Source organism: Ursus arctos, unplaced genomic scaffold (assembly GCF_023065955.2).
Source record: "Ursus arctos isolate Adak ecotype North America unplaced genomic scaffold, UrsArc2.0 scaffold_26, whole genome shotgun sequence".
Classification (NCBI taxonomy): domain Eukaryota; kingdom Metazoa; phylum Chordata; class Mammalia; order Carnivora; family Ursidae; genus Ursus; species Ursus arctos.
The window spans coordinates 2,503,585-2,530,765 of NW_026622941.1; the positions used below are offsets into that span (position 1 = coordinate 2,503,585).

At 38.4% G+C, this 27,181-nt stretch overlaps 2 protein-coding genes across 18 annotated transcripts in view; both read right to left on the bottom strand.

Moving 5' to 3' along the window:
• Positions 1-27,181, bottom strand: part of ERC1 (ELKS/RAB6-interacting/CAST family member 1) — a 554,906-nt gene that overhangs the window by 145,508 nt on the left and 382,217 nt on the right. The gene's annotated exons all lie outside the window — the stretch shown is intronic.
• On the bottom strand, positions 24,795-25,310 carry LOC125282293 (SRA stem-loop-interacting RNA-binding protein, mitochondrial-like). Its single transcript, XM_048216756.2, has one exon. The coding sequence runs from the start codon at positions 25,214-25,216 to the stop codon at positions 24,884-24,886; it is 333 nt and encodes a 110-aa protein (XP_048072713.1). The 5' UTR covers positions 25,217-25,310; the 3' UTR covers positions 24,795-24,883.

The window sequence follows — 27,181 nt, forward strand, 5'->3', positions numbered from 1 at the left end:
TCAAAAAGATTTATCCATATAACATGATAATTGCTGTCAGAATAGCAGAAATAAGACATTTAATCTGTGCTCCTCTAGAGGGCACAAGGGAAGAAAGTCACAAAGTGGCTTCAGTTTATATAACGAACATCTAATGTATTAACTCTTGTTAGTAAGTAGATTTGGGAAGCCTAAAAACTGGTAGAGCTTTCCATGACTGGGTGTTTAAAGACATTATCAGAGATACCGTATAAATGGTTTTGTTTTTGAGTTAGTCTGTCCTCTTTAACTGTAATATTTCAATAAAACGAATGAGATGAGACAATAAATGATAAGTGCCAATAAATCGCATGGACAGTAGATGCTCAAATAATACCGCAGACAAAGAAATCACCTTGGGCTGAGGACATGGGACCTGAGAGAGACCTTATTTTGACAGAGATAATGAGAAAGAGAGAGAAAGTGGCAAGTGTAAAAACAGGCATATGTGAGGACACACTGCATAACTGGATTCGAGGGTTTCTACAGGGAAAAAGAAACTGAAAAGGTGGCTTTGAATCAGAGTAGAGATGGTTTGGAATAGCAGTAAGGAATAAACACAGATTATAAAATCCTTGAGGGTTCTGACCCAAACTTGACAAATAGGGGTTACTCAAAATGCTGAATAAAGAATGATTTGATTTTGATAATATGGTAGCATCAAAAGTTCCGGAGAAGTAAAGCAAGGGTTTAGAAAAGACTGGTTTAGAGGCAAAGAGGGAAAATTGGATGATTCTCAAAGCAGAAAGGTCAGGATGTTACTGCTGGAGATGTATTATGAATAGAATTCTCATATTACAAAAACTATTTTTAAGGAATAAAGAATAAAATGATGCTGTCTGAATTTTGGATGCAAGAGTCACAGGTGGGACTATGATAAAGTGCTATATAATTCAATGAATATGAAATATAAAACATATCACATTTATGTTTTGATGCTGGAAAGTAACTTTTTTTTTAAAGATTTTATTTATTTATGAGAGAGAGAGAGAGCGAGCGCGTGCACGAGCACTTGTGCATGTGAGCAGGGGGCCTGACACACAGCCTGAGCAGAAACCAAGAGTCAGACACTTAACCCACTGACCCACCCAGGTGCCCCTGGAAAATAACTTTCAAACGTCACCAAATGCAGACTATATCAGGGCATTTGATTCAGTAATGCATGCCGGGGTCCTGCCTCATACAACCATCCTGCAGCACAGCAGCAAGGCCTTTGCCCAGAATAATTTGGAATCTTCTCAATCTTCTCTTGCTTTATGTCCATCTCCTGAGATAAGGAAAGGAAACCGATTTATATTAAGAAATACACTGACATAAGAATGGGTAGAGAAGTTATCCCAATATGGACTGACTTATTTTTCAGAAGTCCTTGAAAAGAAAGTTAACACAATAAAAACAGAACCTGCTGGTAGTTACGGCTCAGTAAGTGAAGTTGATTAAACAACATTTTGCATGGAAAACCTGTATTCATTTTTTCGTCCTCACTTTTTCTGAGCTATGAGCATTTTGATATTTCCAAACCAGTAGAGATTATGACATGTTTGGAAGACTTAGTTCTACTGTGATACTGACACTTCTGTTAATAAAGCTTCTGCCTGCTTCTCAGACTGGCAAAAAACTTGATGTTTGTATCTATATTTGTTAGAAAAAAAAAGCTTGTATATTTTCCATTTGTTTAAAAAAATAAAAATTAATTGTAATCTAATCCACAAAGAGAAAGCAAATTAGTGGTTGCCAGGGGTTGGAGCTAGGGCTGCAGGAACACTGGACAGGGAAGCAAAAGAACTTTCTGGAAATGTATTATAGCTTGACTGTGGTGGCTGTAACCCAGTGTATACATTTGTCAAAACTCACCATACTGTACCCTTAACATGTAGACATTCTATTGTATTGATATTATAACCCAATAATTTTCAAAATCATAAACATTTCCTGAACGAGGAATGTTACACAGCAAACATGACAATAATAAGCACAATGTATTTTTTTTATTATGGTAAAATATACATAACAACAAATTTACCATTTTAATCACTATTTAGTGTATGATTCTGTGGCACTGTATATTGACAATGTTGTGCAACCATCAAAATCATGATCCTTTTCTAGAACTTGTTTGTATTCGCCAACTATAACTCTATGCCCATAAAACACTAACTTCCCATTCCCTCCACCCCCAACCCAGGGCAACCACCATTCTACTTTCTGTCTCTATGAATTTAACTACCCTAGTTCCCTTATAAGTAGAACCATATACTATTTGTCCTTTTGTATCTGGCTTATTTCACTTAGCATAATATCTTAAAATACAATGTATTTTTATTCTTCCAAATTTAAGTGAACTTTAAGATAAAATATACACTGTAAGTATTTTCCCAAGTCTTCTTTCAAACTCTTTTTCTTTACTACCATTTTCTAAAAACGAAAATTACATCTCTAAAAACTATGCCTTTTATTCAGTTATAGTTGGACTAGAAGTGGTGGTGGGAAGAGCCAAGATTAGATGAACTGAGCAGAAGAGGAAAGGTCTGAAGTGGAAGCACTGACAGGACTTAGTGAATGCCACTGGCCTCCTGGGGGTTCCGATGCTCTCCCTTATTAAGTCTAGTTCAAAAGTATAATATAGAAACACGACTTCAGTGCTGCTAAACTGTACATAACTTAAAATTTCTGCGATTTGTTTTCTGTCAACGTTAAATATCATTTACAGTGATAATGAATATCTGTTCAAGAAAGTGAGGGTGATATTTATTAGAGTTCTAATATTTGGTTAAACTTGAAATAAATATTTGATTATACAACAATCTTCTCTAGAGCTATATAAGACAACAACACTTAAAAAAGTACTAGCAACAGAATAAAGCAATCTGGAGGTAAAAGGTCTAAAATAAAGAACATCATGCAAAAATAGAATGACTTTCTTTTCAGAAACACTGGAATCCAGCTCCTTTTCCATGAATATTTTAAATAAAATTTAGCTTCCCTGACTGTAGATAAGGTCCCAATAAACTCTGGACATTCTTTCTACTCTTTACCCCCATGTTTCATACATAGAGTCAGCTATTAGTTTCATCCTTCCCTGGGCTGACTAGCTGACAATAAGTAAAAAGCTTTCAAAAACTACAACTTCAACCCCATGTATAATGTCTTACAAATGCTGCATTATGTGGTCCAATGTCCCAAAGTTTTGCTCTCCTGAAGACAGTTTTATAAAACCAATTTCATGGGAGATTTTTACTCCACATTCATAACTGTGCAATGTTTAGATCTAGGTCTTGCTTATAGTGCTCAAGATTAAGAGGGCAGGAGGGATCTGGTATTTAAGTACAGCGCCAAGCTTCCCTAAAGAGAAAGTGAGGTTGGTATGCAAAACTCACCAAAGCACAGATTTCCACAAATTCTTTATTAGTTTAATACAAACATTTTTTTTTTTCAGGCCAGAGACTAAAGTAGCATCACCTCAATTTAATGGGTCTGTCTTTGAATACCTTCCACTCACCCAAGCCCATCTTTTAAAGTCTACGTGTACCTTCTCCACAAAGCCTTTTCAAGCTATTTTATTTCTGCTATCTTTTACTTGTCTAATCACATACAACTTTACCACATATACCATATATACTGTTTGGAACAGACATTACTGGTAAGCTGAGGAGGGTTATTTATTTATTTATTTATTTTAAAAGATTTTATTTATTTGTCAGAGAGAGAGAAAGCGCCCGCGTGTACAAGCAGGAAGAAGCAGTAGGCAGAGGGAGAAGCAGGCTCCCTGCTGAGCAAGGAGCCTGATGTGGGACGGGATCCCAGGATCCATCTAAAGGCAGATGCTTAACCGACTGAGCCACCCAGGCATCCCTGAGGAGGGTTTTTTAAAAAGGGAATTCTGCGGGGTGCCTGGGTGGCTCAATCAGTTAAGCACCTGACTCTTGATTTTGGCTCAGGTCATGATCAGGGTCCTGGGATTGAGCCCCGAGTTGGGCTCCCTGCTCAGCAGGGAGTCTACTTGAGGATTCTCTCCCTCTTCCTCCCCCTGGATCAAGCTCTCTTTCTCTAAAATAAATAAATCTTTTTTAAAAAGAGAATGTTGCACATATTTAAATCTTGAGTTTTCAAGTAGGATGTAAGTTTCCTGAATATAGGGACCATGTTTAATTTCACTATATCCTCCACATATAAGCTTTTCAGTAAATTAGAGCCAATTAACTCAAAACTAAACTAGTCTAGAACTAAAAATCCTTTCTGGTCACTTGTCTCCGAACTAAGGGTAGAAAAGCCATTTACCCAAACATAAGAGAAAAGAAAATGATAAATGATTAATTATAGCATTATCTATTCTATATGCAACAAGGTAGACCCTCCAATAATCAAATAAACAAATTTTCCTCAATAATTACACAATTATGGGATCACAGAGAGCAAATAATTCTTTGCATAAGAGCTCATCTAGAGTCACTGCTGTGTACACTCTTCTTTGTAGCTGATCTTTTAAAGGTGAAACTTTCTTGAAGAAGTCCCAGTACATTAAAGGTGGATACTGCCCTACAGAAAACAGCATCCTTTCTGACTCTAGTAAGAAACATCTACATAAAAACTGAATAGGACTGTAGAGGGAAAGCATGGTATGATTTCTAAGGAAGAAGACACTTTTGCATAAAGCCAAATCCCTTAAGATTTCTGAAAGTGAGGCTTGTGACTCAAGCTACTCTGCAATTTAATGACTTAATAATTCCTCAGAGGAAAAAAATTTAATTTTAGTTTGTCAAAAAACAAGAAATTTATCCCATTCATACTGAATAACTGGCTTAACAAACAGGAAAGGTATCTTTAAGAAAATGCATACAGCAAAATGAAAAGAATAGGGGAGAATACATTTTAGTGACTATAGACTAATTACAGATATTTTATTTAAAAAAATTAAAAACCATTTTTAGTAATCTCCATATACGACATGGGGCTCACACTCACAACCCCAAGGTCAAGAGTTGCAATGTCCTTCACAGTGAGCCAGCCAGGCATCGCTCAATATAGCTATTTTAGTCAGATACCACAGCAATGTAAAAATGAGTGGGACCTCAATGAGCAATATGAGAAGCTCTCAAAAACTATACTAAAAAGTCCGAAAAGCCAGCTGCTAAGAAAAGTAACTATTTTGCTACTTCGTTTTTCAGGTATTTTTAAAGTACTGAGCTGTAGGTCCAGAAGCATGAACTACTTTATTTACTAACCTATGACCTGACACTTAGAATCCCACTGCCACGAACAAAATAAAATGTAAGTTACCAATTACCACATATTTGGAGTGCCTACTACGTGCCAGGTCCATGCTAAGTACTACTGATATACTGAAATGATGACTTCACAGAACTCCGTCTATTACAGAAGCTAGATGCTGAGCAAAATTAAGCCCATGATTAATAATTTAAAGTTTCTCTCTGCTCTTTAATGTTAGACATCACGCAAACTTTAATAAGCTCTTTTTAGTTCTACTGATAACAACCATGTGTCAAAATGTTAGAAAGTTCCATCCATATTAAAAAACAAACTAACAAAATCTTTAGCCTAGGTTTCTTTTAACAAAGCTTGGGCACCCATTTTAAATTTTCCATGTGGACAAGAGGAAGACTGATTTTGGTAAGACTGCAGCAAATGATGAAGCACTTGCAAATTACAGTTGTCCAACTGGGGCATAATCTATGTTCAGTGATTAAATGGGGTTCCCCCAAAGTCAATGGCCTCAATTCCAGTGCTTCCTTACGACTGCTGCAAGTTTAACATTAGTAAGATATAAAGACACTCCTTCTTACCCTGTACTTCCTTAAAATACAGCACAAGTTATCCAGTTGCTTCCTTCATGAAATACACTTGTACTTACACTTAAATGAAAGCTAAGTTTTCAAAGAATTCATTTATTTGTTAGAAACATTTATTCTGATGCTGCCAATTTTGCCTTTAAAACTGGCTTCAAAATTTATTGCATTATTTAAGCATTTGAAATTATGACAAACATCCTTTTTATTAAACCGAATTTTAGTTTTGACATCAAGTCTGGGGCGCTGAAGTTAAACAACAAATCGGGATGATATGTTTTTTATACCACAATGAGTAAGCATATATTTCTGTTGGAGGCATCTTATAATTTGGCTCCAAAAGCACCTCTTAAGAAAAGGATTACAAATATATTTTTAGCAGCGATGGCACCGATGGAATCAGCATAAAATTATCTAGATGATAATATTTTGACACTCAGCTGGATCCTATGTTCCAATGTTCTTATTTAAAAAAAGTTCTTACCAATTCTTAGACAAACCTCATTCCTTCTGAGTAGATCAGGAAAACACAATCTCTTCTATGCAGTATTATATCTGAAGTTTCCTTCTGATGAACGTGACATACAAACTCTTATTTCCGATATTCTAAGTTTCTTTACTTTTGAATTATACTTGAAGTAGTTTATTGCTCATTTAGCTCAGTGTGCCCTCTCCTTCTCCCTTACCTGTTGGCTGGAATGCAATGTGGTAGTGAGCCATCCTGGATCACTCAGTAATACCTCAGGTATGGGCAAAGCAAAAGAGAGGAGTTCAGACTCTGAACTCCCGAAAACTTCATGGAGCAGAAATACTATACCAGCTTGGGCTATTACATGAAAGAGACACAAATTTATATACAGTTTACCCTGTTATTCTTGTGAAAGCAGGAGAACATATATCCTAACCAGTTTTAATAAAATGTTTTAAATCTCCTTAGCATTTTGCATACATAAAGTAAAAAATTTGAAAAGTCTATAGTAAAAAGTCTATAGTAAAATAGACAATATAACTAGAATCTAAAAATTAGAAATTAAGGATCAGAATTAGTCTCAGAATACATTTTTTAAAAGACTTTATCCATGTATGTGAGAGAGAGAGAGACAGAGAGAGAGAACATGAACGGGGAGGGCAGAGGGAGAGGGAAAAGCAGACACCCTGCAGAGCGCAAAGCCTGCCTCAGGGCTTGATCCCGGGACTGCAGGATCATGACCTGAGCCAAAGGCAGACGCTCAACCAACTGAGCCACCCAGGCGCCCCAAATACATTTTTTTAAGAGAGGGAGAGAGAGAAGGAAGGGGAGGGACAGAGGAAGAGAGTGAGAGAGAATCTTAAGCAGGCTCCACGGCCAGTGTAGAGAGCCTGATGTGGGGCTACATCTCACGACCCTGGATCAGATCTTGACCTCAGCTGAAATCAAGAGTTGGACACTTAACTGACTGAGTCACCCAGGCGCCCCACCAAAAATTTATAGGATCTACATTAATTTGTAAAATAATAGTATACAGTACCTATCTTTAAAAGAAATCTAGAACAGGGCGCCTGGCTGCCTTCCGCCCAGGTCATGATCCCAGGGTTCTGGGATTGAGTCCTGCATCAGGCTCCTTGCTCAGCAGGGAGCCTGCTTCTCCCTCTGCCTCTGCTTGCCATTACCCCTGCTTGTTCTCCCCCTCTCTCTCTCCCTCTATCAAATAAATAAAACAAATCTTTAAAAAAATAAATCTAGAACCATAAGTTAGTCAACTACCAAACTGTATATAAAATGAATCTATGCATTCTAATTAGAGGATTTTTTGTGACACCCAAATATGTAGATACCAAAAGTCCCTTCAATGTATTATTCAGGGAACTACAATTTATAACAAAACATTATATCAGAAAGGAAAACAGTATCATTTTGGTAAGAGCCTCAGACTGTTCTCTATTTAGTCACAGTTCATTAGAGTAAGTTGTCTCTATCTCTGGTTCAGTGTAGAAATGATTTCTGATTCTACCTAATGGCTAGCTATTTCCAGAGAGAACTCATAAAAAATAAAAACATGTGTTTTATTTGATCTAAAATGACTGATTATTCAGGCCCTCCCCACCCTACAATTATTTTATTCTTTTTTTTTTTTTTTAAAGATTTTATTTATTTATTTTACAGAGATACAGCCAGCCAGCGAGAGAGGGAACACAAGCAGGGGGAGTGGGAGAGAAAGAAGCAGGCTCATAGCGGAAGAGCCTGATGTGGGGCTCGATCCCATAACACCGGGATCATGCCCTGAGCCGAAGGCAGACGCTTAACCGCTGTGCCACCCAGGCGCCCCTACAATTATTTTATTCTTAAAAGAAAAAAAAAAAAGCCTCCATTCGCCTTACTTTTCCCTAAACTGCTATACCTTCTCTTTTGCCCTTCTGGTCCAAATTATTTTATTTTATTTATTGATTTATTTTTAAAATACATTTTTAAATTTAAATTCAACTAATTAACATGTAATGTATTATTAGTTTCAGAGGTAGAAGTAAGTGATTCATTAGTCTTATATGATACCCAGTGCTCACTACATCACATGCCCTCCTTAATGTTCATCACCCAGTTACCCCATCCCGTCACCCCCCTCCCCTCCAGCAACCCTCAGTTCGTTTCCTATGATTAAAAGTCTCTTCTGGTTTGTCTCCCTCTCTGATTTCACCTTGTTTTATTTTTTCCTCTCTTCTCCTATGACCCTGATTTGTTTCTTAAATTCCACATATGAGTGAAATCATATAATTGTCTTTCTCTGATTGACTTATTTCACTCAGCATAATACCCTATAGTTCCATCCACATCCCTGCAAATGGCAAGATTTCATTCTTTTTTATGGCTGAGTAGTATTCCATCTTATGTATATACATGTGTGTGTGTGTGTGTGTGTGCGTGCGCGCACGCTCATCTCACATCTTCTTTATCCATTCATCTCTTGATAGACATACCTGGTCAAAATTTTAAAAACTTCTAATTAAAACTTTGGATTCCTTATTTCAAGATGGCAGAACAAAAACCTCAGCTCCCTTCTCCTTTAGGAAAATCACTCTCAAATACAAGGACAAGAAAAAACAGAAACAAATCCCACCTTTGATGATACAAGAAGATTTATGTTATGGCAAATTATAATATAAAGTGAAAATGGATAAGAAAATTCTTAGCACATGAAAACCAATCCAAAATGTCTACTGAAGGAAACAGCTATGAGAGGGAAGTAGATTTACCCGAGGAACCCAAGAAGAGCTCAAGGTCAATAGCACAGTAAGTTGTATAACTTACAATACTGTATCAGACTTACCTTACAAACAGTGGTTCTCAAACATAAAATAAATGATTAAAAATGAAGTCTGTGCTCTACTGCTGACCTACTATATCTGAATTTCAGAGAATTGGCATTTATAACTTTTAAGAGGCAGTCCAGGTTAATTTGAGATCCACTACTTTACAGTAAGATGAACTAATTTAAAACACCAACAGTGGGTATTATAGGTACCTCGATTTTCCACATTCTTGCCAAGACTGAGTTTTTATTTAGGATTTACATTTACTGTTCATAATTCAATAAATACACAGAAAATCTTCCAATTCTATAGTGAAAATAACCAGTTTTTTTAAACTCTTAAATTCTGATGATACTGCAGACACTAGTAATATTGACCATTACTGGACTCAGAAATATCATGCAGCGAGGACTTCTGTACTGTAGTTCTACTCAAAAGATTGTTTGAAAAAAGATTTCAGTGAATATTTCATAATGCATTCATAGGTAAATTTCCTCCTTTCTTTATGGCAAGGGCCATCACAAGACAGATAGGTGAACTTAGGATCTTCTGCTTTCTAAATCTTTGCCTTTAAAAATAGCTGGCAGCCAAGGGAGTGTTTGTTGGGGATTATTCAAATCCTATCAAAACCCCTAGTGAATTATGTTCTTAAACCCACTGATTTCTGTCGGAGACGGGGGTGGACAGATAGCTTAGGATGAATCTCAAGAGATGAAACTAAGTGATGGGTTCACAGTAACATCTGGGGATGATGTGTACAAAAAGATTTATACTGGCCTTTTCTTTCATTTTGTCTTTACTATTTCATAATAGTACGTCTGTTCTGCCTCAAGTTTAATGGTATAATATGAACAGAAAACTTCAGAATACAAACCCTCCTTATAAAGACATAGTCCCTTCAAAATAAGGCACACCTGTTGTTCTTCTACTCACACTTGTGTCTTCTTAAGGAAGTCTACTATTTCCAAAGGAAAATAAAGTCTTACATTGTTTCTCAGAATTCAAACTCCAGAATACTTCCATTTATTTAGTTGTCTGTTTTAAGAATTATTGAATGCTTTAAGCAATTAATCCCTGCACTTTGTCACTGTCCCACTGTTTAGTTAACCTTTCCCAGTCATAGATGGATAACATGTCCATACCAGCTGTCCACACTGTGCTACTGTGGAGGCCGGCCTGCCTCTGTTTTTAAAGCTTCCGTTGCATTCCAAGTCTGTTTGCTACGACATTTGTTAGAAGAATGCCTGTGGTATCATGGTACTCATTTCTCCACCTTGCAGCATAATCAGCAACTAAGTGTGTCTTGATTTAAAAAAATATCCAACATTATACAGAACATGTAATGTTTGAATTGGTTGCTATACTGCCTGAAAAAAAAGTGGGTAATGTTCCAATGACTAAATATCCACAATATTCTGTAGGCTATATATGAAACATATAAAATCTACGGGGATATATATGAGTATATATGTGGGATGTGCTGAGAGGGGACTAGAGATACTGGGGTTGCTGAGATCTTGAAGGTCACCAGAAGCACTTGATGGCCACAACAGATAAAAACAAATTCAGTAATTTATTACCTTCCTCTATTAATGACTCAACAATTCTATTATCCATCTGCTATCAATTTGTTGGCAAAAATTATAAGAACAACTCCACCCCTACACAGCTTTGGAATGAAACATCTGGTGAGGAAATTCTATAGGAATGGGCAAGGAGCTGTGCTTGCATTTGGCAGATGAATTATTATTGTTGCCAGCTTGGATGTTCCCACCACCTTCTCTGCATCTTTTCTTAAGTTCTAGCTACTTGTAAAATGCCAAACATAATTTGGGAAGCATGGTTATTACACCTATTTTTTCTTATGTATATAACGGGCACATGGTTACAGTAGGCATAATACAATGGGAAATGCAGAATCCTCTGAGAAGTTTTATTTTTATTTGAAGTTTCTCTCCATAGTAGTGGTATTATTTTTAATAGGGAAAGTATGCTCAAAGGTAGTAAAGCAATAACCATCACAGCCTACTAAGTCACATGCTTACATCTCAAAGATACAGGAAAATGACAATTGAAAATACTATTTCAAAACAAGTTTTAGAGTTTTACTGTATGTAACCTAAAATTTATTTTTTTATTTTTTTTTTACAGATTTTATATTTATTCATTTGACAGAGAGAGAGACAGCCAGCGAGAGGGGGAACACAAGCAGGGAGAGTGGGAGAGGAGGAAGCAGGCTCCCAGCAGAGCATGGAGCCCGATGTGGGGCTTCATCCCAGGACCCCAGGATCATGCCCCGAGCCAAAGGCAGATGCTTAACGACTGAGCCACCCAGGCACCCCTATGTAAACTAAAATTAAAAAAAAAATCTTTTAGGGGTGCCTGGTGGAGTGTGCGACTTTTGATGTCGGGGTTGTAAGTTCGAGCCCCACATGGGTATAGAGATTACTTAAAAAGAAAAACTCTTAAACTTTGCTTATTACTTTAAAAAGAGTAGTAAGTATTTTAAAACTAGAGAAAATGATAACTATTACTGATTATATTTTGTTTATGGCCTCTGGATCTCTTCCTCCTCAACTAAATATTTTCTTAGAGCATGTCTATTTTGTCTTACGTTATAGTAATATACACGTTTTCCCTATCTCTGAAACCTGATTGATGGCATGAATGTTATCAAGTCTACCTTCGACTTAGCCAGTCTGACTCAGCTGTAGTGTCTAACTGGTGCCTTCCTTAGAGGGGTAATTAAATTTTCCAAAATGCATTCTCTCTGTGGCTAGTTAGCTCACCTGATCAGAGGAGTAATGAAGGCAAGATACTTTCTCTTACTTCCAGTTTGTTCCACAGCTCAAAATTTCACCTCTAGCACACCCAGTTATTCTCTAGGTCAACATTTCTCAAAAGTGTATTCCCCAGAACTATGGAAAGAGATATTAACAAATGTCCCATGAAAAAAGATTTCCAAGGTCAAATAAATAGGAGGAACACTGGGCCTAATAACCCACTGGTACAGAACTCACAAGAGCTTTTTATGGTATAGATTACACATCTTTAATAGGACACTATATTTTAAAGCAGGGGTAGCCAAACTACTGCCCACAGGCCAACCCTGCCTCACCACCTGTTGATGTAGAGCCTGTAGGCAAGGAATGCTTTTACATTTTTAAGTGGTTGAAAAAAACAAAAAGAAAAATACTTTTGTGACATAATATAACATATATTATATACAAAATATAAAATTTATATTCTAATAAATAAAAATATAATATTTTATGAAAATGATTTGAAGTGCAAATTTCGAGGTCTACAAACAAAATATGAATGGGGCAAAACATACTCATTTCTTTATGTATTTTCTATGACTACTTTAGCATGGCAAGAGAAAATGTGAGTGGTTATGACAGACACCACATTGTCCCCAAACTCTGTACTGTCTGGCTCTTCAGAGAAATAGTTTGCCAACCCTTTTATAAACTATTTCCCAAACTTAGTTGACCATGGAACCCTACTTCCTCAGTTTTCTGGGGAACACCAATTAACACCTGGAAGCATACTAGTATTCCAAGAACACAATTTGGAAAGTGATGACTTAACAAAAAGACAATGGATCTCAAAAGAATGAATAAAAGAGTACGAATGCACTGGGAAAAAATTCACCATGATCGATACCGCCAACATGATTATTACAGAGCCTGCTACTCATTTTATGTGGTTTAGTAACTTAATCCTTACAAAAACCCTATGAATTTGAGAAAGGAGGTATCTAGTAAGCAGTTATACTGATGGGCCTGCAGCCAGGCCCTGAATTAAAGATAGATGTGGAAATGATCAGGATAGAAGGCAGCTGAAATAATAGGAGTGCATGAAACCACCAATATCAGAAGAGAGGTACAAAGCACTGGTAGAATAAAAAGTCTGTAAAGAACTGAGGGGGGGACAGTCTTAGAAACAGAAGAAAACAAGGAGACACTGGTATCCTGAAAGCCAAAATAAAGTAAGTTTCAAGAAATAAGAAATGATTAAATACTTTAAAGTGTTTATAGACCAAGACAAAACTAAGACTGCAAAATTTCCATTTGAATTAGGTTTTAGAATGTTTCTTTTATCTTTTTTTTTTTTTTAAAGATTTTATTTATTTATTTGACAGAGATAGAGACAGCCAGCGAGAGAGGGAACACAAGCAGGGGGAGTGGGAGAGGAAGAAGCAGGCTCATAGCAGAGGAGCCTGATGCGGGGCTCGATCCCAGAACGCCAGGATCACGCCCTGAGCCGAAGACAGACGCTTAACGACTGTGCTACCCAGGCACCCCTAGCTTTTAGAATGTTTCTAATTACTATGGAAAGCGGTTTCAGGGTTAGTAGCAGAAGCTATATTGAAAAAGGTTAAGGAGCACACGTACACACACACACACACACACACACACACACACACACACACTGAAATATTACTCAGCCACGAAGAAAGAATGAAATCTTGTATTCTGCAACAACATAGATGTACTTTGAAGATATTATGCTAAGTGAAATAAATCACACAGAGACAAATATAAGATTTTCACCCATATGTGGAATCTAAAAAATCAAAACAAATGAACAAACAAAACGAAGTATAGAAAAACTCATATATAGAGAGAACAGACTGGTGGTTACCAGAGGGGAAAGGGGGTGAAAGGTGGGCAAAATGAGTGAAGGGATCAATTATATGTATATATGTATATGTGTGTATGTGTATAGACACACACATACACAATATTTTCTTTACCCATTAAGGAACATTTAGGTTGTTATCATTTCTTGGTTACTGTAAATAATGTTACAATAAACATATCTCTTTTTGGTATATCTTTTCAAATCAACATTTATGAATTCTTTGAATAAGTACCCAGAGGAGGAAGAGCTGGCTCATATGGTAGTTCTATTCTTAATTTTTTGATTAATCTCTTCCCTAATGGCTGTACCAATTTTACATTCCCATCAAGAGTATATGAGAGATCCCTTTTCTCCACATCCTCTTCACTGCTTGTTATTTCTAGTCTTTTTGATAACAGTGATAACACCCATTCTAACTAGCATGAGGTAATACAGCATTACAACTTTAATTTACATTCCCCTAATCATTAGTGATGCTGAACAACTTTTCATGTCCCTGTTTGTCATCTCTATGTCTTTTTTTTGAAAAATGTCTTTTCAGAACCTCTGTCCATTTTTAATTGGGTTGTTTTTTGTTGTTGTTGTGATGTGTTGTATCAGTTCTTTATGTTTTTTGGATTTTAATCCCTTGTTGGATATATGATTTGCAAAATCTTTTCCCATTCGGTAGGTTTCCTGTTTGTTTGTTGTTGTTGTTGTTGTTTTTTGTCTGTAAGGGTCTTTATTTCTTTTTTTTTCTTTTTTAATGATTTTTTATTATGTTAGTCACCATACAGTACATCCCCGGTTTCCGATGTAAAGCTCGATGATTCATTAGTTGCGTATAACACCCAGTGCACCATGTAATACGTGCCCTCCTTACTACCCATCACCAGTCTATCCCATTCCCCCACCCCCTCCCCTCTGAGGCCCTCAGTTTGTTTCCCAGAGTCCATAGTCTCTCATGTTTCATTCCCCTTCTGATTACCCCCCCTTTCTTTATCCCTTTCTTCCCCTACCGATCATCCTAGATCTTATGTTCCATAGATGAGAGAAATCATATGATAGTTGTCTTTCTCTGCTTGACTTATTTCACTTAGCATTATCTCCTCCAGTGCTGTCCATGTTGCAGCAAATGTTGAGAATTTGTTCTTTCTGATAGCTGAGTAATATTCCATTGTATATATGGACCACAACTTCTTAATCCAGTCATCTGTTGAAGGGCATCTCGGCTCCTTCCACGATTTAGCTATTGTGGACATTGCTGCTATGAACATTGGGGTGCATATGGCCCTTCTCTTCACTACGTCTGTATCTTTGGGGTAAACACCCAGTAGTGCAATGGCTGGATCATAGGGTAGCTCAATTTTTAACTTTTTAAGGGACCTCCACACTGTTTTCCAGAGTGGCTGTACCAACTTGCATTCCCACCACCAGTGTAAGAGGGATCCCCTTTCTCCACATCCTCTCCAACAATTGTTGTTTCTTGCCTTGTCTATTTTTGCCATTCTAACTGGTGTAAGGTGGTATCTCAGTGTGGTTTTGATTTGAATTTCCCTGATGGCTAATGATTTTGAACATTTTTTCATGTGTCTGTTAGCCATTTGTATGTCTTCATTGGAAAAGTGTCTGTTCATTTCTTCTGCCCATTTTTTGATTTGTTTATTTGTTTCTCATGTATTGAGTTTGAGAAGTTCTTTGTAGATCTTGGATACCAGTCCTTTATCTGTAGTGTCATTTGCAAATATATTCTCCCATTCCGTGGGCTGCCTCTTAGTTTTTTTGACTGTTTCCTTGGCTGTGCAGAAGCTTTTTATCTTGATGAAGTCCCATAAGTTCATTTTATCTTTTGTTTCTCTTGTCTCTGGGGATGTGTCATGAAAAAGGTTGCTTTGGCCGATGTCATAGAGGTTGCTGCCTATGTTCTCCTCTAGAATTTTGATGGATTCCTGTCTCACATCGAGGTCTTTCATCCATTTGGAGTTTATTTTTGTGTATGGTGTGAGAGAGTGGTCAAGTTTCATTCTTTTGCATGTAGCTGTCCAATTTTCCCAGCACCATTTACTGAAGAGACTTTTTTCCGCCGGATGTTTTTTCCTGCTTTATCAAAGATTAGTTGCCCAAAGAGCCGAGGGTCCATTTCTGGGTTCTCTATTCTGTTCCGTTGGTCTATGTGTCTGTTTTTGTGCCAGTACCATGCTGTCTTTGTGATCACAGCTTTGTAGTACAGCTTGAAATCCGGCATTGTGATGCCCCCAGCTTTGTTTTTCCTTTTCAACAGTTCCTTGGCGATTCGGGGCCTTTTCTGGTTCCATACAAATTTAAGGACTATTTGTTCCAGTTCTTTGAAAAATGTCCTCGGTATTTTGATCAGGATAGCATTGACAGTGTAGATTGCTCTGGGTAGCATGGACATTTTAACTATGTTAATTCTTCCGATCCATGAGCATGGAATATCTTTCCATCTTTTTATGTCTTCCTCAATGTCTTTCAAGAGTGATTTATAGTTTCTAGAATATAGGTCCTTTACGTCTCTGGTTAATTCCAAGGTAACGTATGGTTTTTGGTGCTATTGTAAATGGGATGGATTCCCTAATTTCTCTTTCTTCAGTCTCGTTATTCGTGTATAGAAATGCAACTGATTTCTGAGCATTGATTTTGTATCCTGCCACATTACTGAATTGCTCTATAACTTCTAATAGTTTGGGAGTGGATTCTTTTGGGTTTTCCATATAGAGTATCATGTCATCTGCGAAGAGAGACATTTTGACTTCTTCTCTGCCGATTTGGATACCCTTGATCCCTTTTTGTTGTCTGATTGCTGTTGCAAGGACTTCTAGTACTATGTTGAATAATAGTGGCGAGAGTGGGCATCCTTGTTGTGTTCCTGAACTTAAGGGAAAGGCTTCCAGCTTTTCCCCATTGAGAATGATATTTGATGTAGGCTTTTCATAGATGGCTTTTATGAGATTGAGAAATGTACCCTCTATTCCTACACTCTGAAGGGTTTTAATCAGGAAAGGATGCTGTATTTTGTCAAATGCTTTTTTGGCATCAATTGAGAGGATCATATGGTTCCTGAGTCATTTCTTGTTGATATGATGTATCACGCTGATCGATTTGCAAATGTTGAACCACGCTTGCATCCCAGGTATGAATCCCACTTGGTCATGATGGATAATCCTTTTAATGTACTGTTGGATTCTATTAGCAAGGATCTTGTTGAGGATTTTGGCGTCCATATTCATTAGGGAAATCGGTCTGTAATTCTCCTTTTTGATGGGGTCTTTGCCTGGTTTGGGGATCAAGGTAATATTGGCCTCACAGAATGAGTTTGGTAGCTTTCCTTCTGTTTCTATTTTTTGAAATAGCTTTAGGAGAATAGGTATTATCTCTTCTTTGAATGTTTGGTAGAATTCCCCAGGAAAACCATCCGGGCCTGGAGTTTTGTTTTTTGGAAGGTTGTTTATCACTGACTCAATCTCTTCAAAATTAATTGGCCTGTTTAAGAAATCAATTTCTTCCTGTTTCAGTCTTGGTAGTTTATAGGTTTCCAGGAAGGCCTCCATCTCTTCCAGATTGCTTAGTTTTTTGGCATATAGCTGTTGATAATAGTTTCTAATAATCCTTCCAATTTCATTGGTGTTGGTTGTGACCTCTCCTTTTTCATTCATAATTTTAATAATTTGAGTCCTTTCTCTTTTCTCTTGGATAAGTCTTGCCAGTGGTCTGTCAATTTTATTAATTCTCTCAAAGAACCAGCTTCTAGTCCTGTTGATCTGCTCTACTGTACTTCTGGTTTCTAATTCATTGATTTCTGCTCTCATCTTGGTCAACTGCTTCCTCGTGAGTGGATTAGGCCTGTCCCTCTGTTGCTGTTCCAGCTTCTTGAGGTGAGAATACAAAAAACTGCATTTTAGATTTTTCTATTCTTCTGAGTGAGGCTTGGATGGCTATGTATTTCCCCCTTAGGACTGCCTTTGCAGTATCCCATAGGTTTTGGACAGTTGTGTTTTCATTCTCGGTCTCCATAAATTGCTTAAATTGATTTTTGATTTCCTGGTTTATCGAGTCATTCCTGAGCAGGATGGTTCTTAGTCTTCAAGTGTTTGAGTTTCTTCCAAATTTTTCCTTGTGGTTGAGTTCCAATTTCAGAGCATTGTGGTCTGAGAATATGCAGGGGAGAATTTCAATCTTTTGGTATCGGTTGAGACCTGTTTTGTGTCCCAGAACATGGTCTATTCTTGAGAATGTTCCATGGGCATTAGAATAGAGTGAGTATTCTTTGGTTCTGGGGTGTAGTGTTCTATATATATCTATGAGGTCCAACTCGTCGAGTATGGCATTCAAAGGCTTTGATTCTTTGCTTAGTTTTTGCCAGGGTGTTCTATTTCTGAGAGTGGAGTGTTGAGGTCCCCTACTATTAATGTATTTTTATCTATATGTCTCTTTGTTCTGGTTAAGAGTTGGCTTGTGTATCTTGCTGCTCCCCTGTTGGGGGCATATATATTTATAATTGTCATATCCAGTTGTTGAATACTTCCTTTAACAATAATATAGTGCCTTTCTGCGTCTCTAACTATAGTCTCTAGTTTAAAATCCAATCTATCTGATATAAGAATTGCTACCCCAGCTTTCTTTTGAGGTCCATTTGCGTGAAAGATGGTACTCCATCCCCTTACTCTCAGTCTGAATGCATCTTTGGGTTCGAAATGAGTCTCTTGTAGACAGCAAATGGATGGGTCATTTCTTTTTATCCAATCTGCAACCCTGTGGCGTTTTATGGGACCATTTAGACCATTTACATTGAGACTGATTACTGAGAGATATGATTTTAATGATGCCATGTTGCCAGTAAAGTCTTTGTTTCTATCGATTGTGACTTCTGTTCTGTATCACTCTTGGGGCCTTTTTATTTTTATAGAACCCCCATTAATATCTCCTGTAGGGCTGGTTTCGTGGTTACGAAATTGGTTAATGACTGGCGATTCTGGAAGGTCTTTATTTCTTCATCAGTTCTGAATGACAGCCTTGCTGGATAAAGGATCCTTGGCTGCATGTTTTTCTCTGAAAGAGCTTTAAAAATGCCCCCCCAACCCTTTCTCTCATTCCAGGTCTGTGTAGACAGGTCTGACGTAATTCTGATGCCTTTGCCTTGGTACGTGAGAAATTTCTTTGCCCTGGCCGCTTTCAATACTGCATCCTTGGATCTAATATTTGCGAATGACGTGACGTGGCGTAGGTTTGTCGTGGTTGAGTTTGGGAGGGGTCCTCTCTGCCTCTTGGACACGAATGTTTGTTTCCCTCGCTAGATTAGGGAAGTTTTCAGCTACAATTTGTTCAAATATCTCTTCTAGATCTCTGTTTTTCTCCACCCCCTCAGAGATGCCAATGATTCTGACATTGGATCGTTTCATTGAGTCAGTAATCTCCCGTAACCTACATTCGTGGGCGTGGATTTTTTTAAGACCAGCTTCTATTTTCGTTTTTTCCTCTATTAACCCATCCTCCAATTCACTAACCCTTTCCTCTGCTTCGGTGACCCTGGCCGTCAGAGCCTCTAGTTTTGCCTGCATTTGGCTCATAGAATTTTTAATTTCTGTCAGATTCGCTCTCATTTCTGTCCTTAGGGATTCTATATTCTCAGTAACCTTTTCGTTAATACTTTTTTCAATTCTACTCATCATTTTGACCATCGTTACTCTGAATTCCATTTCTGATAATTTGGTTACATCCATATCCATTATTTCTTTGGCAGAGGCCACAGATTCACTGTCTTTTCTTTGCTGGGGGGGGCTTCTCCTTCTTGTCATTCTGATGAGGAGAGGTTGCGGGGTTGTCCAGAGCCCAAATTATTGACTGGGTCCCAGGCCGTGCCCCTTGTTTTATAGGGATCTTAGGGATGTGGGCTTCTTCTTTAAAGATTTTATTTATTTATTTATGTGGCAGAGAGCCAACCAGCGAGAGAGGGAACAGAAGCAGGGGAGTGGGAGAGGAGAAGCAGGCTCCCAGCGGAGGAGCCCGATGAGGGACTCCTTTCCGGAACGCCGGGATCACGCCCTAAGCCGGAGACAGGCGCTCAATGACTGCGCCACCCAGGCGCCCGGGTTGTGGGCTTCTTGATTTTTCAGCCTGCCTTCTGTGTTCTGGGGGAGGGGCCTGCCGCGCCGATACTCAGGCAACCCTGTTTGGGTAGAGTCTCCGTGTCCTCTGCGAGGGGGGATGGGGATGGGCACTCTCTGAGCCGGTATTTCCAGGCTTTTGTTCTCTGGCGGCTTTCCCTGGCGGTTTGCTGTGCCTCTTCTGAGAGTCAGAGCAGCAGCGGCCGAGTTTCAGCCTCTGTCACAGAACAGAGGGATCGCGGACCCTTCTCCAATGATGTTCTGGCCACTTTAACTCTGTTACTGTTGGTGCTGCTCAACCCTGCAGCGTCCCGGGATGTGCTCCCCACACCCCGCGTCCCAGCCCTCACTTCCAGGGCCGGCGCGTCTCTGTCCTTTGTGTTTCTAACGCCGCCAGCCGCCAGCCGCCCCCCGCGTGCTCCCGGTCTAAGTCTGAATCTAGTGAGCACACGAGTTTCCAGAGTTCCGTGAGATGCCTAGTGGCGCGTGCTCCCGGCTCACGGTCTCAGTCTGCTGTTTCACGGGTGCCGGTCCGCGAGCCCGCCCGCTCCCCCGTGCAGGTGGCTACCGCTTCCTTGGTGCCCAAATGCAGCGGCTCCCTCCCCCTTCTGTTTATCTTCCGGTATCTGTGCGAGGTTTCACGGCTCCCCGCTTCGTACCTCAATACTCAGCACTGGAGATGTTCATTTGTAGAGATCCAGATGCATCTTCCTGCGTCTCAGGCTGGTTCCGTGGTTGTTTAGGCTGGTCTGGTACCTATCCAGCTCGACTCAGGGGACCAGCTGAAAAAGGGGTCCCCTACTCCTCTGCCATCTTAACTCCTCCCCCTCCTGTTTGTTTTGATGATGGTTTCTTTCACTGTGCAGCTTTTTAGTTTGATATAATCCCATTTATTTATTTTTGTTTTTGTTTTCCTTGCCTCTGGAGTCAGAGCCACAGAAATATCGCTGAGACCAACATTAACATTTATCACCTATGTTTTATTCTAGGCATTTTATGCTTTCAGGTCTAACATTGAAGTCTTTAATCCATGTTGAGTTAAATTTTGTGGACGGTGTAAGACAGTGCTCTAGTTTCACTCTTTTGCATGTGGCTGTCCAGTTTTCCCAATGTCATTTATTGAAAAGACTGTCTTTTCTCCATTGCAAGTTCTTGGCTCCTTTCTTGTAAATTAGTTGTCTGTACATGTGTGAGTTTAGCTCTGGGACCTCAATTCTATTCCACTGATTTGTGTATTTGTTTTTATGCCCAATATCACACTGCTTTGATTACTACAGCTTTGTACTATAGTTTGAAACCAGGGAGTGCGATTTCTTCAGCTTTGCTATACTTTCTCAAAATTGCTTTGGTTATTCAGGATCTTTTGTGTTTTCATAAAAATTTTAGAATTATTTGTTCTAGTTCTGTGAAAAACGCCATTGGAATTTAGAGAGAGACTGTATTGAATCCATAGGTTCCTTTGGGTTGTATGGACATTTTAACAATATTAATTCAAGCATGGAATATCTTTCCATTATTTGTGTCTTCTCCAATTTCTTTCATCAATATTTTATAGTTTCCATTGTAAGGTCTTTCACCTCGGTTAAATTTTTCCTCGGGTATTATATTCTTCTTGACATATCTGTAAATGGGATTGTTTTCCTGCCACTGATTTCTGTATGATGATTTTGTATACTGCTAACTTTGCTGAATTCATTTATTGGTTTTTAACATTTTTTTGGTTGGAGTCTTTTTAATATGTATTATGTCATCTGCAAATAGTTACAGTTTTACTTCTTCCTTTCAGATCTGGATGCCTTTATTTCTTTTTTTATTTTTTATTCTTTTATTTTTTTAAAGATTTTATTTATTAGAGAGAGGGAGTGTGAGCAAGAGACAGAAGCAACAGGGGAGGGACATAGGGAGAAGCAGACTCCCCGCTGAGCAGGGAACCCAATGTGGGGCTTGATCCCAGGACCCTGGGATCATGACCTAAGCCGAAGGCATATGCTTAACTGACTGAGCCACCCAGGCACCCTGTCTTTTATTTCTTTTTTTGCCTAACTGATAATGGCTAGGACTTCCAATACTATGTTGAATAAGTGGTAAGAGTGGACATCCTTTTCTTGCTCCAGATCTGAGAAGAAAAGCTTTCAGATATTCACCAGAGTATGATGTTAGCTGTGGGTCACATATGGCCTTTATTATGTTGATGTATATTCCACTCTCTGCACAGTTTGTTGAGTTTTTACCATAAATGGATGTTGAATTTTGTCAAATGCTTTTTCTGCATCTACTGAGATGATCACATGCTACTGTCCCTTCATTTTGTTACTGTGGTGTATCAAGTTGATTGACTTGTGGCTGCTGAACCATACTTACGTCTGTGGAATAAATCCCACTTGATTATGGTGTTTGGTCCTCTTAACATATTACGGAATTCGGTTTGCTAATATTCTGTTGAGAATTTTTCCATCAATGTTCACCAATGATATTGGCCTGTAATTGTGTGTATGTGTATGCTTGTGTGTGTGGTATCCTCGCCTGGTTTTGATATCATGGTAATGCTGGCCTCACAAAATTCACTGGGAAGTGTTCCCTCCTCTTCAACTTTTTGGAACAGTTTGAGAAGAATAAGTATTAAATTTTTGAATGTTTGGTAGAATTCACCAGTAAAGCTGTCTGATCCTGGACTCGTTTGTTGGGTTTTTTGATTACTGATTCAATCTCCTTACTTGTATACAGATTTTCTATTTCTTCATGATTCAGGCTTGGAAAATTATTATCTTTGTAGGAATGAATTTCTTTAAGGTTGTCCAATTTTTTTGGAATATAGTTGTTCATAATAGTCTCATGATTCTTTGCATTTCTGTGGTGTCAGTTTAACTTTTCCTCTTTCATTTCTGATTTTATTAAAGCTTGCTCTCTCTTTTCTTGATTAGTCTGCCAAAGGCATGTCAATTATGTTTATCTTTTCTAAGAACCACCTCATAGTTTCATAGAGCTCTTTGTTTGTTAACTTCAGTCTCCAGTTCATGCATTTCTCCTCTGATCTTTATTATTTCCTTCCTTCGACTGACTTTGGACTTCATTTGTTCTTTTTTTTTCTAGGTGTAAAGTTAGACTGTTTGAAATTTTTCCTGTTTCTTGTTAGACCTGTACTGCTATGATCTTCTAAAAACCACTTTTGCTGCATTTCAAAGATTTTTTACATATTCTATTCATATTTTCATTTGTCTATAGGCATTTTTTTATTTCTCTGATGACCCATTGGTTGTTCAGTAGAATGTTGTTTAATCTCCACACTTCTGTGTTTTTTTCCACTTTTCTTCTTGTAATTGATTTCTAGATTCATACCATTGTGTTCAGAGAAGATGCCTGCTATAATTTAATCTTTTGGAATTTACTGAGACTTGTTTTGTGGCCTAACATGTGATCTATCCTGGAGAATGTTCCACGTGCACTTCAGAAGAATGTGCATTCTGTTGTTTTTGGGTAGAATGTTCTGTATACACCTATTGAGTCCACTTGGTCTAAAATGTCATTTAAAGCCAATGATTCCTTTTAATTAAATTTGTTTGACTGATTTACCCATGGATGTAAGGGAGTGTTAAAGTCTTCTAACTGTAGTATTGCTGTCAATTTCTCCCTTTAGGTCCCTTAATATCTGTTTTATATATCTTGGTGCTCCTATGTTGGGTGTGTATATATTTGTAAACTTTATGTTCTCTTGTTGGACTGACCCCTTTATCATTATGTAATGTACTTCTTTGTCTATTATTATAGTCTTGTTTTAAAACCTGTTTAGTATGCTACGAGTATAGCTACATCAACTTTCTTTTCATTTCCACTTGCGTGGTTTCTACATCCCTTCACTTTCAGTCTCTATGTATCCTTACTTCTGAACTGAGTCTCTTGTAGGCAGCACATAGCTGGGTCTTGTTTTAATTTATCCACTCAGCACTCAATTTCTTGACTGGAGTTTAGTGTCTTTACATTTAAAGTAATTATTGATAGGTATGTACTTATTGCCATTTTGTTCATTGCTTTCTGTCTGTCTTTTCTCAAGTGCTTTCCGGTATTTATTTATAAGTTTTTGTTTTGTGGTTACCGAGAGGTTCACGTACGGCTTCTTATGTATAGAATGAGCTATTTTGAGTTGACAGCAACTTGAATTTGAATACACTTCAAAATTTTACATTCCTGCCCTCCTGCCTAAGTAATCTATTTTTTTAAATTATGTTCAGTTCAGCCAGCATATAATACATCATTAGTTTTTGATGCAGTGTTCATAGCAGAAATGTTCACAATAGCCAAACTGTGTAAGGAGCTGAGATGCCTTTCAACAGATGAATGGATAAAGAAGATGTGGTACATATATACAATGGAATATTATTCAGCCATCAGAAAGGATGAATACCCACCACTGCATCGACATGGATGGGGATTATGCCAAGTGAAATAAGTCAAGCGGTGGGAAAACTGAACGCCAAGTAATCTGTTTTTGATGTCACATTTTACATCTTTTCATTTAAGCATCCTTTAATGTCTAAACTTAGTATTGTAGTTTTACTTTTTTTCCTTTGTCTTTTAACCTTCATGTTCGCTTTTAGGTGACTGGTCCACTACTTTTACTACACATTTACCTCTTCCAGTGAGACTTTTACTTCTGTATGTTTTCTTGTAATTAATTAGTGCTTCCCCTCCAGTTTAGAGAGGTGCCTTTATCATTTCTTTCTTTTTTTTTTTAAAGATTTTATTTATTTGACAGAGAGAGACAGCCAGCGAGGGAGGGAACACAAGCAGGGGGAGTGGGAGAGGAAGAAGCAGGCTCCCAGCGGAGGAGCCTGATGTGGGGCTTGATCCCATAACGCCGGGATCACACCCTGAGCCGAAGGCAGATGCTTAACGACTGAGCCACCCAGGCGCCCCACCTTTATCATTTCTTACTAAGGTCGGTTTAGTAGTGATGAAGTTCTTTAACTTTTGCTTGTCTGGAAAACTCTTTTTAAAAAAATTTTGTTTATTTAACAGGTAGTAATAGTTTCAGAAATCTTTTTCTTCATCAGATGTTTGGTCCCCTTGCAAAACTTTTGGTCTCTGAGCTTGAACGTGGAGCTTTACTCCATCAATAATATGATATTCTTGCTGTAGTGCACCCTGAAGTTCTTCTGAAGAAAACTGAATCCAATCCACATTTCTGTGAAATCCAGTCTCTTTGTCAGAAAGTACAGTGTACTTTCGCACATGGACAAACTGTGCACAGTGTCTGCTCAGCTCACTTGAGGCAGCAGTCCAGGGGATTTTTCTGACAAAAGTCACGGTTTGGCTAGTACTCATGTACAGCACCAGAGAGTCCCTCGCTGCCAAAGCCACCATCTTTAGATCCGTCTGGAAAACTCTTAATCTCTCAAGTTTGAATGATAGTCTTGCCAGGTTGAGAATTGTTTATTGTAGGGTTTTTGTTTTTTTGTTTTTTCCTGTTGGCACTTTGAATATGTTGTGCCACTCTCTCCTGATTTGCAAGGTCTCTGCTGAAAAATTTGCCGATGACTTTATGGAGTTTCCCTTGTATGCATTAAGTTTTTATCTTGCTGTTTTAAAGAATCACTCTTTAACTTTTACTATTTTAATTATAACGTGTCTGGTATGGATCTCTTTGTGTTCATCTTTTTTGGAACTTTCTGGGTTTCCTGGACCTGTATCTCTGTTTCCTTTCCCAGATTACGGAAGTTTTCAGCCATTATTTCTTCAATAAGTTTTCCGGTCTTTACTCTCTCTCTTCTTCTTCTGGGAGCCCTAGTATGCAAATATCATTCCACTTGACATTGTCCCCAAAGTGAATTTATCTTCATTTTTAAGAATTCTTTTTTTGTTTTGCTACGTTGTCTGGGTAAGTTCTATCGCTTTGCCTCCTAGTTTGTTGATCTGATCTTCAGGTTCATCCGGTCTGCTATTCAACTCCTCTAGTGCATTTTGCAGTTCAGTTATTATATTCTTCAGCTTTGTAACTTCCGTTTGAAACTTTCTTATGCTTTCTATCTCTTTGTTAAGGATCTCACTGTGTTCATTCATTCTTCTGTTGAGTTTGGCGAGCATCCTTATGACCACTGCTTTGAATACTTTACAAGGTGGTGGACTGCTTATCTCCATTTCATTAATGTCTCTCTTTGATGTTTTGTCTTGTTCTTTCATTTGGGACATTATTCTCTGTCTCCTCATTTTGCCTGACTCTGTTTCTATGTATTAGCCAAAAGAACTACCTCTCCCACTCTTAAAGGAGCCAGTCACCTTTTCAAGGAGATGGTACATAGATTCCAGAACTGCAATCCCCTTTGGCTGCCAGATCTAGGCACTCAAAGGTGTCCCCTGTGTGGACTGTGTGTTCCCATACGTTGTGATGGGACCATATTTATTGTGAGGGGGTTGGCAGGGCTGTCGCCCAGCCCAGCTGCAACATGTGACTGGCACTGGAGAGTAGACGTGGGCTAGGCTGTCACTCAACCTGGCTGTGACACATACTTGCACTGAGGATGTGGGGCGCTGACAATGGCAAGGTAGGATGAAATCGCAAATATGGCATCTGCCAACGTCTCCATCCATGGAGAAAGTCCAACAGTTTCCTAACTCTGCAACAGGCACTTTAAGATTAGTAAGTGGGACTCCTTCACATCTGGTCTATGTGCTTTTCAAACTGGTGTTTTTGCATTAGGTCCCAGGGAGAATAAGTCTGTGAGTGAGCCCTTTAAGGGATGGGTGGTGTGGGTGGTTCTCTGTTCCCTACAGATCTATGGCTTTCCTGGACATAGTCCTTGTTGTTTTTCAAAACCTGGTATTTAGGAGTCTTATTTCTTTTGCAGGATCCAGGGGTTGGTATGCCTGATGTGGAGCAGAAACTGCTCATTTATCAGGGAATAGTTCAGTATTTTTGAGATCCCTCATAATGGTGAACTGCTGCAAATGGGGTGGGTCCTTTTTTGGCAAGACAGTGTCTCTCCCTCTCTTACCCATCTTGATGTTTTTTTTTTTTTTTTTTTTTTTTTTTTTTTGTGGAGGCTCTGCTCATCCAGTTTTCTGGTCTTTTTCAGAGGAAATTATTCCATATATAGTTGTATATTCATTGTATCCATGGGAAGGAGTGAATTTATGAATTTCATACGCCACCATCTTGAACCCAAACCCCAATATTTTATTTAAAGCAAACTCTAAGCTGTACATGAGTAAAGTCTATTCTTACAATCTCAGTTAAATAGCTAATTGATGTTGGAACCCCTGCCTTGATTATTTTGGAGAACAAAGTAACACTTAAGAAATTACTACAGAGAGTACAAACAGCAAATGTGC